General features: G+C 39.2%; 1 protein-coding gene across 1 annotated transcript in view; it reads right to left on the minus strand.

The window, feature by feature from the left end:
- The window catches only part of OXCT1 (3-oxoacid CoA-transferase 1), a 135,168-nt gene that overhangs the window by 12,600 nt on the left and 108,071 nt on the right, over positions 1 to 14,497 (minus strand). Inside the window, exon 15 of the mRNA XM_059060897.2 lies at positions 1,583 to 1,663. Coding sequence (XP_058916880.1) covers positions 1,583 to 1,663 — 81 coding nt within the window. The remainder of the gene's footprint in view (positions 1 to 1,582; positions 1,664 to 14,497) is intronic.

A 14,497-nucleotide genomic window follows, 5' to 3' on the forward strand; every position in this document is an offset into this window, starting at 1 on the left:
ATAGTCGGCTTCAGAGAAGGAGCTCAAAAATGCTTTTTAAATGGATAAATGTATGAAACAACAATGTGGATGGAAAAGGTAGAAGATTTTTTAAAATGGCAGTAAAGTTAAGTAATGTATGAGTAATGTCATGAGAAAATGTAGGTATTAGATGGTAAGGGCCAAAATGAAAGGTAGACCACTCTGAAGATGAAGTTGTGAGTGCTAAGCTATCTGAAGCCTCTTCATGATGAAGATGGAAATTGCATTACATTTAAAGGATGGATAGGATTTGGACAGGTAGAGTTGAGTGGGAGTTTTTGCACGTAGGAACACTAAACTGGTAAGAACAAGGTCAGGGCATACGTGGAGTGGGGATGTAGGGAGAGGGCTTACCTGGGGAAAGAGGAAGATCGGGGGTAAAATGTTGCTGGAATTATCCTTAGCAGCTGTACCACCTTACTTTCTTAAAGAAAACAGGATCAAGGACTGTCTTGTCTTTGATTTCAAAGTAACGGATTCTTTTCAACAAGTCCTGTCCATGGTTTTGGAGGGGTTTACGAAATGATAAGACTAAAGGAATAAATGGTGAAATAAAATATTCTGCACTTTTATCCACTTATTCTTCTCTACACATCATCTTTATGGATTCCACATAAACAACCCTAGAGGAAGGCAGCATTTAGGACAGAACTCTCCTTAAAATGTGGCTTCTGAAAAGTATTATGAGCCTTCTAACCTACTTCAAAAGGCTGCTTTAGCGTGCTTCATACCACACCCGAATGAGGGTTCTAAACCAGATTAATGCCAAAAGGAACAGCATCATTAAGAGAAAACAAAGAAACAAACGCTGATCTAGAGAATTCTGTTTTGTGGTTCATCAAGATACTGAATCAAGAAAATGACACCCTTCTAGCTCACTTATGAGAACTAGGTCATTTCAACATCTTTGGTTCAAATCTGGGTCAGAAAGGTGAATGTAGCAACCACCAGTGATGCTTCTCTCTGATCTGAGCAGTTTCAGTTGTACCACTAACCAATATTTTCTATTTAGGAAGATAAAATCTAGAGGTGCACTGAAATGGCTGGTGTGTTCTAAAGTCTGCTTTATAAAAGAGGGCTGAAAGCATGCAAGAACCAAAGAATAGATTTCTTAGTTCACTTGGGGCCTGTATTGCAATTTGCACCTAAATGATTAAAACCTAACTTTTACTGAGTTTCCTAAAATAAGATCCAACAATTTGTACTTGTGATTTGGGAAAGCAAAGAAGAAAGGTAGTCTTAACTTTGTATATATCATCCATTTTAATAGCCCAAGTATAAGGATCAATACAACTTTTATTATATCACACTGTCAAAGTTACCAAGGACAGTAGTTCAATTCTGTATGTATATGCATATTTCCAGAGAATTTCACATTAAGAATTCTACATCTAGAAACATTAAATTGATGAATCTTCTTATTCGGTCTACCCACGGATTAAATTAATCCTACGACTACCAATGTAACACACTTTTAGAAGGTAACAAAAAAATTCTAAAATGCTTATAAAAAAAAAAGGTGGTAGACATTTAGAGGAAATAAAAGAGAAAGGCACTTTACCTTTTCAGTAATGATGCGGTTGACACATTGTTTTCCTGTCAGTGGTAATGTACATTTCTCCATGATTTTATATGCATTTCCCTGTTTGAAAAAAGAAACATTAAAAAGAGTAGTTAGGAAGCAATTCTTATTTAGAATTGGTATAACACAGGACAAACAGGAACTATCAGAGAAATCGTTTCCTAAGTACAGTCCGTTTGAAATCTTTGTGTAGTCATGCTTTTACTTTCTTTCTGGAGGCAGCTTGTGTCCCTACGATAATTTAGGGAGAGTGCCAAATGAATAGCCAAAGGCATAACTGATTTAGTTGGGAAACATCCTGCCGCAGATCTGACCCCGCAAGCCTCAGCCCTTAGATCATATGATGGAGAAATTTCACTTCTAGCGTCCTGCTAAATTTTCTCTTCCAGGGAATGGTCTCCTCGACAAATGACCTATTATTTACCAAGAGTAGGAAGCATACACAGAATGTAAATATACCTTTTTTAAAAAGTTTTAATTTTATTTGTTAAAAACGTAACATATTCACAGAAAACAGCAGTTCTTGCCTCCCTTCTGTACGCTTAGACCTGCTCTGAACAGAAATCAGAATTCAATTTTTTTAGCATTTTCTTATGTACCATTTTACATTTTCTTCCTACCTCTGCATTTAAAAATTTTTTAAATTTTATAATAAATTTTACTTTATTTTCCATTATGGTTTATTACTGTATATTGAAATATAGTTCCCTGTGCTATACAGTAGGACCTTGTTGTTTATCAACCCTATATATAATAGTCTGCACCTGTTAATCCCAAACTCCCAATCCAACCCTCCCCTGCCCACCCCCCTTGGCAACCACAAGTCTGTTCTCTATGTCTGTGAGTCTGCTTCTGTTTTACAGATAAGTTCATTTATGTCATACTTTAGATTCCATATATAAGTGAAATCATATGGTATTTGTCTTTCTCTTTCTGACATACTTCACTTAGTATCATAATCTCTAGGTCCATCCATGTAGCTACAAATGGCATTATTTCATTCTTTTTATGGCTGAGTAGTATTCCTGTGTGTGTGTGTGTGTGTGTGTGCGCGCGCGCGCACGCGCACACGTGTGCACGTGTGTGTATACCCTACATCTTCCTTATCCATTCATACACACCCACACCCACATCCTCTTTATCGATTCATCTGTTGATGGACATAGAGGTTGCTTCCATGCCTTGGCTATTGTAAACAATGCTGCTATGAACATAGGTGTGCATGTATCTTTCGAATTAGTTTTGTCTGGATATATGCCCAGGAGTGGGGCTGATGAATCATATGGCAACTCTACTGTTAGTTTTTTGAGGAACCTTCATACTGTTTCCATAGTGGCTGCACCAATTTACACCAACAATGTAGGAGGGTTCCCTTATCTCCATCATTTGATGGCCATTCTGACTGGTGTGAGGTGATACCTCATTGCAGTTTTGATTTGTATTTCTCTAATAATTAGCAATGTTGAGCATCTTTTCATGTGCCTTTTGGTCATCTGAATGTCTTCCTTGGAAAAATGTCTGTTTTGGTCTTCTGCCCATTTTTTGACTGGGTTGTTTGTTTTTTTTGTTATTGAGTTGTATGAGCTGTTTGTATATTTTGGAAATTAAACCCTTGTTGATCACATTGTTTGTAAATATTTTCTCCCAGCCTGAAGACTGTCTTTTCATTCTGTTTAAGGTTTCCTTTGCTGTACAAAAGCTTATAAGTTTTATCAGGTCCCATTCGTTTATTTTTGCTTTATTTCTATTGCCTTGGGAGACTGACCTAAGAAAATGTTGCTAGGATTTATGTTCTCTTCTAGGAGTTTTACGCTGTCGTGTCATGTATTTAAGTCTTTAAGCCACTGTGAGTTTATTTTTGCGTGTGGTGTGAGGGTGTGTTCTAACTTCATTCATCTACATGCGGCTGTCTAACCTTTCCAATATCACTTGCTAAAGAGATGGTCTTTTCTCCATTGTATATTCTTGCCTCCTTTGTCAAAGATTAATTGACCATAGGTGTGTGGGTTTATTTCTGGGCTCTGTATTCTGTTCCATTGAGCCTCTGCATTTTTTAATACTATGTTGACCAGACTATTTATTTCCTAATTAATCAGCTTTAGATATTATCTACTAACTTCTTATTGGGGTGTATGAAGACTTAACTCTCTTACAAACCCCCATCCTTCATTACCTTCAGTTCTCCCAGCATAGCTATATTACAGTTTGTAGGTAACTAACTAAACAGTCCGAATTTACACCTGCTGACAAAACAGCTATGTAAAATGGCTCATTGCTGGGCCAGGCAGTGTAGAAAATCATGATTATATTCACTTTCTTATATAGCAATTTGCTTTTCCTGGAATTTGTCTGAGCCTATTTGCTCATTGGTAAAATGTGTGCATTGGTCTATAGTCACATTTTTTCAAAGTTTTCTTTAGCCACAGTACCCTTTTTTCAAACATAAAAGAGGGATTGAGAGTAGAAAGCAGGTTTTCGCCCATTAACCCCCTTCCCCCACCCCCTACCACCCCCCAGTATAGAAGTGGTCTCTGGGTCACATCTATGGAGCACAGTGGAAACATTAGCTCTGATGATTTGATCTTCAGATCATTTTCTTCTGATTATGATTCAGCTCCTTTCTAAGTATCAAGCACCAGGAGCCTAAATTAATATTTCCCTTGAGGCTGAAGGCTAATTTATCACATTTTAGAGCTTCTATTAAAAATGGCAAAAATGCTTCTATTGCTTCCTTTTTGGATCTGAAAGCACCACATGTGATGTCATCATCATCTTTAGCCATCTCAATGTTTTACCTTCTGAAATATGCACCACTACCTGGTTTACCTCTCTCTCAAAACTGCTGCCATACCAAGTATGATCAGAGGCAAGAGATTTCAAATAACTGGGCTTAATTAAGATTTTACTGCTTGTAATAATCTGTCAACTCACCAACATACTAGTAATTAAGAGGTTTTAGTATACTTAACCCAGTGTATGGCATAAAAGATAGCAACATTTTTTGAATGAATGAATGGGAAGAAAAAGGGAAGTCTATTGGGAATCTTGGGTGGATTTCAAAAGAAGACAAACTCTATTACGTTAATTTAGTCAAAAGTAGTGCTAAGTACACATAGAGTAGATAGATGTTATACCTTTAACAACAAGTTATATGCTTCTGGGTCTTAATGTGTAAGACAATTTATAGCTGTAGAAATGAAACCTCATTTTTACTTCATTTTTAATGATCCATTTTCATTCCCAGATTTCAAAGAAAGCTTGCACATGTCACAGAAGCTTAATTAAAGAGCTGAAATTAATGATGAACATTCGAACTTCAATAGTTGTCAGGACTGCTTACACTTAATATAACTCAAATAAGACATGTCACAATGAATTCCAGGTCTGTCTGTGAACAAAGCGAACAATCTGTGGGCCTCCAAAGAACATTTTCTGCAGGGAGCTCTTACTTTGTTCTCATTATTTGAGCAAGATCTACACCTGGTGTGAAAGCAGTCACTTGGATTTCAATGAACAACCAACGCTGGTTTAGGATCAAGCGTGTATTTCAACTGACAGAATTAACTGTGCCCTACCAACAGAGACCTTTTAGAGACCATTTTCCATGTAAACAGTCTAGCTCAGTGGTTCAGAGTGGAGCCAAAGGACCTGAGCGCAAAGCCTAACTCTACTCCACACTAGCTGGGTAAGGTTCCTGTGTTTGTGCTTATCCATCCCTTTACCTCAGGGGTTACTGTAAGTGTCCAGTACTTAGCAGGTGCTCAATAAGCCTGCACTGTTTTTATAACCTATATTTAACATTTCTACAATCTACCAGGGAATTCTTCAGGAGCTCTAAACGAAGTTGGACATAGAATTACACGGAAAATGGCCTAAACAGAATTCCTGAGAGCCACAAAAACGGCAACACGTATTTGGGGGCAAACCATATGGCTGGTGTAGGAAGCTGGCACCAAGCGTATTCTTGCAGTGAGAACAGTGTAGCTAGATGACTCCGTTCACTCTGAGCTTCAAGACGTAACACAGATCAAGGATAAAGGGAAAATGGGATGCAGAGAGAGATTAAAGAACGTCACAATTTCAGTATCCAACAATAGGTTAGCTATGAAGCCAAAATATGACTAACGCCCACTTGAGCACTCTATTCTAAGCACGCCAGGCTGAGCCTTACCAAGTTCTATGGTTCACAAAGGAGGAGCAATCACTGAGTTTTTCGCATTTAAAAATAAATCCTGAAAAAGAGATGCAGTGTAGTGTGGTAGCAAAGAACACTATATTAGGAGTCCAAAGACCCGGTGTTGAATCTTAACTCTGCCACTTAATAGTCATTTGGTCCCTTAAATTCTTCGTGCTGTAGTTTTCTGTTCGCTTGCCTTGTCTTCCTCACCTGATCACGGTAGGAAGAAATGTTCTGCAAGTGCAGTAAAGTAGGAGGGGTTGAATCTACATTCGAATATTTTGGGTGAGTGGGGTCTTGTTCATCCTCATCATTCTGCTTCTTTCTTTCTCCATAAAGAAAGGTCAGAAAAGGCAGAGGAACGGATACCAAGTGTAGCATTAAAAATTCTCTGACTGGGGATTCCTTGGTGGCGCAGTGGTTGAGAGTCCGCCTGCCGATGCAGGGGACACGGGTTCGTGACCCGGTCCGGGAGGATCCCATATGCCGTGGAACGGCTGGGCCAGTGAGCCATGGCCGCTGGGCCTGTGCTCCGCAACGGGAGAGGCCACAACGGTGAGAGGTCCACACACCGATAAAAAAAAAAAAAATTCTCTGACTGGACCTGAGGGCTCCTGATTTTGGTATTTCCTAATTTCATCGTAACCTTGGTGAATAGCTAAATCTCTTTCCTCCACCTGCTTCTCCAGCTTCTCTTTTCCCCACTGCATCACTTACAGGACGCCTGCAAAATCTAGGAATCCACCGTTTTCATTTTATATGACCAAAAGCGTTAATACTTTCTATTACTTGCTTCATGGTGATCTCTTTTTAATTCATTAGATATCTGTGTGCAATTTATTACTAAATTCTTCAGTAATAAACGACTCTGGTTAAACGATAATAAATTCCCTTGTTATCATTACAATAAGCTTTGTGTTATCACAATAAACTTAATCCCAAATAACAAGCTCTCTTTTTTACAACATGATGATTTTTACATCTGATGTCAACATTTCTTTCACCTGAGGCAATGGAGCATTCATGTAAGATTTTGCCTTACATAAAACCCCATTTTATGCCCATCTATTTTGTTAAGTATTTCTTCAATGTGGCTGCAATATATTTCTTCTTTGGGAAAGCCCTAGTAATCAAGTACAAAGAAGTCAAAGTCTAGAAGTTGGCTGATCCTTAAGGGACCAAGTCTTTACAGGTGTATTCACGCCACCTGAAACACACACCACCCTGTACTCCTTCATCCCACGTTCGAATGGCAACACCATCCCTATTCTTCACAACTTGGCTCAGGTGTCATCTACCCTGGAGAAACCATCTCCAACATCCCCTATCCAGTGCCGCCAACTCCAGTGTTCCGGGAACTTTCCTAGTCTGGTGCACCTCGTAGGTGCTCCTGTGTTTCCTCTACTCTCCACACATGTTGTAATTGTTGCCCTCTCTTTACCCACCACTGGACTCTGAAACAATTTATCTTTGTATCTTCCGCAATGACTAGAGTACTAGACAAACCACAGCGATCAATTAATGCTGTCTGACTATTATAATTCCGATCCAAGGAACTCCAACAGCATAGGAGCTGTAAGATACCATGTGACTGAGTGGCTATGGACCACTGGAGGCTGCTTTCAGTCCTAAGAAAGGTACTTGTACATTCCCAGCATCTCTGAGCTCACTAGGAGAAGTGCAGCTAGCAGAGGTGTGCAGAGAGGCTTACAAAACTTGGGGAGGCAGATAAAGTCATGAGCAAAGGGAGTAGCAAAGACACCTCAAGAATGCAGTGTGGGGAGTTCCCTGGTGGTCCAGTGGTAAGGACTTGGCGCTTTCACTGCCGTGGTTTGGATTCAATCCCTGGTCAGGGAACTAATATGCCTCAAGCCATGCAGCCCAGGCAAACAAAAAGAAAAGACTGCAGTATGAAACATACAAATGTATAAGTAAAGAGAGAAACTGGGTGAATTATACAATACTTATTCTAGCTCTTCTGCTTGCTCTCTCCTACAGCTGCAAGGCTTGCATGAACCTGTTGAAAAGCAGGGCTACAAAGGCTGACCTTGGCAAGAGAATACTCCATACTTTGTCTGGTGGCACAATGAAACCCAGGACAGGTCTCTCCTAGGGCTTGACAAAATATCATGGAGGAAGCCGGAGAGCTACCGCCCTTGCCCCTTCCTTCTATACACACACACGAACACACACAGAACAGATATAAAAATTGGGGAACACTGTATTACAAGACCCATGACTGTCACATCACTATGATGATTGATGTGGTACCCAGAAAAGAGAAATGGGATTTGCTAAAGAAAGAAATTCAAGGTACACAGAATAAAAGGACAAGATGATGATGACATTACTCACACTGAGTTTATCCTCATGGGCTATTTTTGGCTTTTACATAGCACCTATTTGGTAGGGATCCCAGCAATCCATATAGGACTTCAGTGGAAAGGCTCAGCTAGCTCTGAAGCAGAGAATAGTTGCTATTACAAATGGTTTTTATATGTGGATGTAATAACAGCTTGTGGTTACATAAGCACATTCTCAGGGGGAGACTAGCCAAATGAGACAATAGATACAGCAAGCCATTTCCCTGAAAATAGTCTTCAGGGCTTTGCGACTTAGAATAGAAGGCCATTTTTCTTCAATATAATACAAAAATCTTTATCATGGCCTTTTATTTTCTCTCTAAAGACTTCATCCTATGGTCTCTAGACTAAGGATGGCAGAGCCCAGGACTGAGCAGGAATTATTCTCTCTTTCCATCCATGAATTGCTGTGATACCTTAGAAAGCTGCTCTTAGTGTTAGCTTCCCTATCAAGAACTATGGATACTCAAGGTCACAGAATTTAAAGTTATTTGCTTAATTAAATTCTGTAAGACATTTTAAAGTGTTTATTGGTCGATGGACTGTGTTCTGCTATTTTCTTCCATTACAACATTTTTTTGCAGGCATGTCCATCATTAAAGGACAAATAAAAAAGACAAAACCATGTGAGGATTTCTATTTTTAATGGTGAATATCATTTATTCCCAAATAATCCTAGCCACGAAATAGTTTCATTAACAAATTATAAAATATTAACAAGCTTTTATGAATGGAAAAAAAAATTGAACCAGATGAAACTATGTTAATTACTAATTATCCTAACAAAAGAATACTTTATCTTGGGATACTTTTCAATGTTGCTGAAAATTATCTCAAGGATGTTTCCGAGAAAGCATTTTTTAAAAACTCTTTTATATTTGCTGGCTTTTGGTAACACTTTTGGTCCAAAATAAAAAGGATTAATAAATCTCATTTACTTTCTGTATATAATTCCTCTGCACAAAAAGCAAAGACAAGGTAAAACAGTATTCAAGATTTCTATATGACACTGCTATCAGATACGAATTGGACTTAATAAAAATATTATTCACAAAGATTTATTCTCAATTTCATAACAAAAAAATGATACAAATGAACTTATTTACAAAACAGAAACACAGACTCACAGACCTAGAGAATGAACTTATGGTTACCAGGGGGGAAGGTTGTGGAGGAGGGATAGATTGGGAAGTTGGGATTGACATGTACACATTGCTACACTTAAAATAGATAAACAACAAGAACCTATTGTATAACACAGGGAACTCTGCTCAATATTTTGTAATAACCTAAATGGGAAAAGAATTTGAAGAAGAATAGATACATGCATACATGTAACTAAATCACTTTGCTGTACATCTGAAACTAATACAACATTGTTAATCAACTATACTCCAATATAAAAATTAAAAAATAAATTAAAAATAAATTAAATTTCATTTTTAAAAAAGCAAAGACAAGGTAAAACAGTATTCAAGATTTCTATATGACACCTTTGCTATCTGATATAGATTGGACTTAATAAAAAATATTATTCACAAGGATTTATTCTCAACTTCATAACAATATAATTATGACTCTTTTTATCCTTTAGAATCCAGACCTCCTACTGTAATAAAAATAAAAACTAAGCCTGTTTTAGAAATAGAGCTCTCATTTATGTTCTCAAAAATAGGTACCAGAGTTTTGCCTGTTTCCAGTAAATGACAACCATGACTGAATCTCTTTGTTTTTGTGCTCTGAGAGTTATACCCTTAGGAACACATTTCCAGTACACAATACTAAGAACAAAATACTTTCCTTTATATTTTTAGTGGTGATGGTATTTGCCAGACAGAAAAGTTTAGTAACAGAAAACTGAGGGTCTGGATACATAGGTTCTCAGTTTGCTTTTGCTCTTAATTTTCTACTTGACTTTTATCGGAATGTTTAACCCCTTTGAAATTTGGTTGGTTTACCTCTGGAAGGGAAACAATAAGACCTACCTCACAAGAGTATTGTAATGATAAAATAAAGGCAATAAACATGTAACTGCTTGGAAAAAGTTAAAAGTGCTCTATATGTTCCAGGTATCATTATTATTTGAAGAACTAATGAATTCAACAATTATTGATTCCTAATATGCAGCAGGCATGATTTTCCTCCATTGTTATGATAGAAAGAGCCCCTGCCCTCATGGAACTTACATTCTAGTGAAGAAAGGAAGAATCATCAGAAGAGGGGGGAATTCTGTTTTGTATAATAGTCAGGGAAAGCTTCTTTGGTATTCTCAGCAGAGACCTGAGTGAACGGAGGACGTGAGCCATGTAGATATCTGAAGAAGAGCTTTCTGGGCGTAGAGAATAACAAGTGCAAAAGCCCTGAGGCAGGAGGATGCTTGGAATGTTCCAGAAACTTACAGGAAGAGAGTCTGGCTGGAGCTCAGTGGGCAAGTGGGAGAATCCTAGTAGATGGAGTCAGAGAGGTACTGGGATCGAAGCTGACAAGCCAGGGAGGGCCTTAGGGACAAAGTGTAAGGAACTCTGAACTTGAATCTAAGGGAGATGGGAAGCTGTGGAGGGTTTCTGAGCCCAGGAAGAAGTGCAATAACATGATTTATATTTTTAAAACATAATTCCTACCACTGTGTGGAGGATAGACTCTGTGTGTGTGTGTGTGTGTGTGTGTGTGTGTGTATTTCTACCCAACTCTTCTCCCTTTGCTCTCTGACAACAGGGACCTAACTGTAAATCCCTCAGCATGCACCGCCCTTTCACACCCCAGTGCCTATTCCCTTGACCTGCAACAAACTAGTCCCCTCAAATCCTGCCCCATCCTTCAGATCTCCATGCAAATGCTACATCCCATGGGAAGCACTCTGTTTTGTACACTCTTCTATTTTAAGTATTGGTTTCTATGACTCTATCCCCATGAGACTCTGACCGGCCTAAAGGAAGGTCTATGCCTTTCTATTTTTCATTTCCTCAGACTCTATCATAGTGCCTGACACATAGTAGGCCCTCAATAAATATTTGATGCCTGCATAAACAAGTAAATTAACATACTCATGTAAGATAATTCTGCCAAATTTCAAGACAAAGCCTTGAAGAATATTCATTTGGTCATTCATCATGTCGAGAAGATGGAAGACGCTAAGCCAGCAAATTCATAAAATGTTGGCTCATTTATTTATATATGATGGTGTAGAGGTAGGAGTGAGTCAGATAAAGGGGGAAGGGGAACAGACTGTGGAAACACCTGAGAACAGGAAACAACATGAATGTGGAGATCCTAGCAGAACTGAAGCCCTGGAAACAAGGATAAAGTAGGTTGCTGAGGAGCTGATGACAAAAGGCTGGGAGGCTAAGGTGAATGAAATAATGTGGACCTCACTCGATCCAGCTTTAGTTTGAGACCAGTCACGTTGGCAGTGGTGTGCTTGACTACCAGGAAAGAGGGTCAGTCTGGCAGGAAGAGGACCTTTGGGATGCTGCAACGGTGACCCATGTAGATGTGACAGGGACCTAAGCAAGTAGAAATCCACAGGATGGAGCAGATTACAGGGGTATTGTAGATGCAATATGTACAGTGATTGGTGTAGTGGGAGGGGCAGAAATTCCATGAGTACCTTTCCAGAGGGGGGCTGGGAGATCATCACCTCTCCAGTTGAGCTAGCAGATGGAAGATTTTTAGGGGAAACGATGATGATTTCACTTGTACAAGTGCTGCGGTTGAGGTAGCTATGGAACAACCAGGTGGAGGTGTCTAATAGGGAAAAAATACAGTTATAGAGCTCATTAGAGAATTCCAGTGTGGAAATAAGGATTAGGGAGCCACTGAGTGAAAAATAATAGTTGGTGCCAAAGATTTAGAAGGCACCAAAGAAAGGTGCAGAGGGTGAGAAGTACAGAGGGCCAAGGATGAAGTTATGAGGAGTCCTGGAAGGAACTGATAAAGAAAAGGATGGGGCAGCTAGGGATCTAGGTTGGTGGGGCAGCTCTGCAGGCCTCAGCATGTGGTTTATAACTTTGGTTCCAAGGCTGCGGTTGCAGTTAAGGCCTTTCTCAGAAGTCTACGGGGGGACAAAAAACAGTCCAATGAAATCGGCTTTCTCTTTAAGGACATGACCCAGAAATTGCACAAATGCTCAAATCCCATTGACTTAAACTTGGTCACATAGATGAATCTACACACAACGGAATCTGGGAAATGTAGTCTGTCACTGGGCTACTCTGTGCCCAACTAAAACATGGGAAGATTCTAATACAAAAGGGAAGAAGAGGAGATGGGTATAAGGGGCACAATTCTGAGACGGTTTTCTTTTAAATATTTTGCTGATATCTATCTCAACAAGGACAGCTTTGACCAGGGAAAATGAAAAAAGGGGAAGAGGTAATTCTGAAACCTGAAGCTTTCAGAAAAGGGCAGGTGTGGATAGGAACGTAGGTGAGGATGCAGCACGGTATGATATGATGAACATGACTAGACCAAACTGAGGGAAACTCCTAGCTCTGCCACTTACCTGGACAAGTTTCTTACCTGTCTACATTCCAGCCTTACATCAGAGGGTCGCTGAGAGGTTTACAGATCCAGTATGTACAATGCCACACACAGGGCCTCACACCTAGTAAAGACTCAAACTCCTACTCCTTTCCTTCATTTCTCCCAATTTTTAGAAGGCAAAAGAGGGACACGCCAAGAGATCAAAAGAAGCTTCAGTAAGACTGTGGCTAGACACCAAAAACTCTGCCTACTTTGCAATTTTGCCTGGAACCCTGATGTCTAAGCTTAAATGAAAGCCACACTCCAAGGCCAGTCTGACGCCAGTGCCTGCCACATGTCTCCAGAGGCAGTTTTAAGGCAAGGGAAGTGTTATGCTGGGTACTCTAGAGCAACACAAGCAGGCAGCCAGGTTTCAAATACCAGAAGCCGCTGGCTGCTTGCAAAGACTTGCAAGGAAAGAGTTTCCTTTTTCTGATTAAAGCAACATTTTTAAAGGTCAGGTAATGCTATATTTATAAGTGACCTGCATCTGTAACCCTATAGACGAAGAAAAGGAGCAAAAAAAAAATGCTGCACCTGAAGGCCAGTTGATGGCTCCACCCACTTACAGGGGAAAAAAAAAATCAGCAGCACAAGAATACAAGGTTATATTTCTTTTCTCAGGTTTTAATCTTTCACTGCAAACTTTCTACTCTGTGTCTTAGAAAACTCTGGGGATTCTCTCCCTAGGCTGTTCACTTACTCATAGGGCAGCAGAAGTTACCTGGCATGTCTAAAAGAACAGGTCATTAACTGGAGAGGCCACCAGGTGTGAAAGACCTCGCCTCTCTATTTCCTTTCCAACCTTTAGGCAGACAAAAGATGCAGGAAAGAAGTGGTGAGGACCCCATGTTCCCTTGAGTTGGGCCAATAACAGTAAGTCCAGGTGAACAATATACAGTAGCAACCACACATTCTGGGACCAAGAGTACAAAGTGAAGATGGCAAGAAAAGAAACTTCTGTTGGTTAGTTTTCAAGGTTATCTAACTATTAAGTATAAACAAACCACTATTATTATTTTAATCACAAATATATTTTTTGTTAGTTTGTTCAAATGAAAGTATGTAGGGAAAAATATCTAACTTCAGTTGTCTGGTCTAAAACTTAGTGCCAATTTCCCCACTGAGAGAAGAAAAAGAAGGAACTCTAAAAAACATTATCTTGCTTCTATGAAAAGCTTTAATAAGGGACTTCTAATCAGAAGTTTGAAGCACCATTTTTCCTCTGTCAGAAATTCCAGCTGAGGAGAAAGAAAACACTTTGGGGAAAAAAAGAGAGAGAAATACAGGCCCAATGTTTTGAAAACGAATGTACAAAAATAATCTGAAATGAGTCGGACTTCAGTGCCTATGTGTCAACATTAAAGTAACAACAAAAGGAAAGTCTGAAAGAGTTTTCTCCAAATGGACATTATGTTCCAGAAAAGCTTTGGATTTGATTTGCATGCGTGGCAAACTTTTGCCTCTGAAATGAAGTATTTTGGATGTTTTGCCAGGCATCACTCAATGGTCACCTGTGTTGGTTTCATTTCTATTGTTCCATATTTATGCTTCACTGCTCACTTCACTGTTTACTAAGCAATTTATGATAATTTCATATTTATTACAGTTTTCACAATGAAACTGTTTCATGGCACCCATCACTCTGTAACAGAACTCCCCATGGGAAGCAAGTTGGATGCAAATCTTCCAGATCCACACTCTCCCATAATGCTGCATCACAAAATAAAAAAGGGCAAATGAACTACCACTTCCACTCAAAATAGCAGGTATCAGGTGAGAACAGGTAGCTTTTTTTTTTTTTTTTTTTTTAGCTTTTGTTTTAAAACTAAG

Source organism: Kogia breviceps, chromosome 4 (genome assembly GCF_026419965.1).
Source record: "Kogia breviceps isolate mKogBre1 chromosome 4, mKogBre1 haplotype 1, whole genome shotgun sequence".
Classification (NCBI taxonomy): domain Eukaryota; kingdom Metazoa; phylum Chordata; class Mammalia; order Artiodactyla; family Physeteridae; genus Kogia; species Kogia breviceps.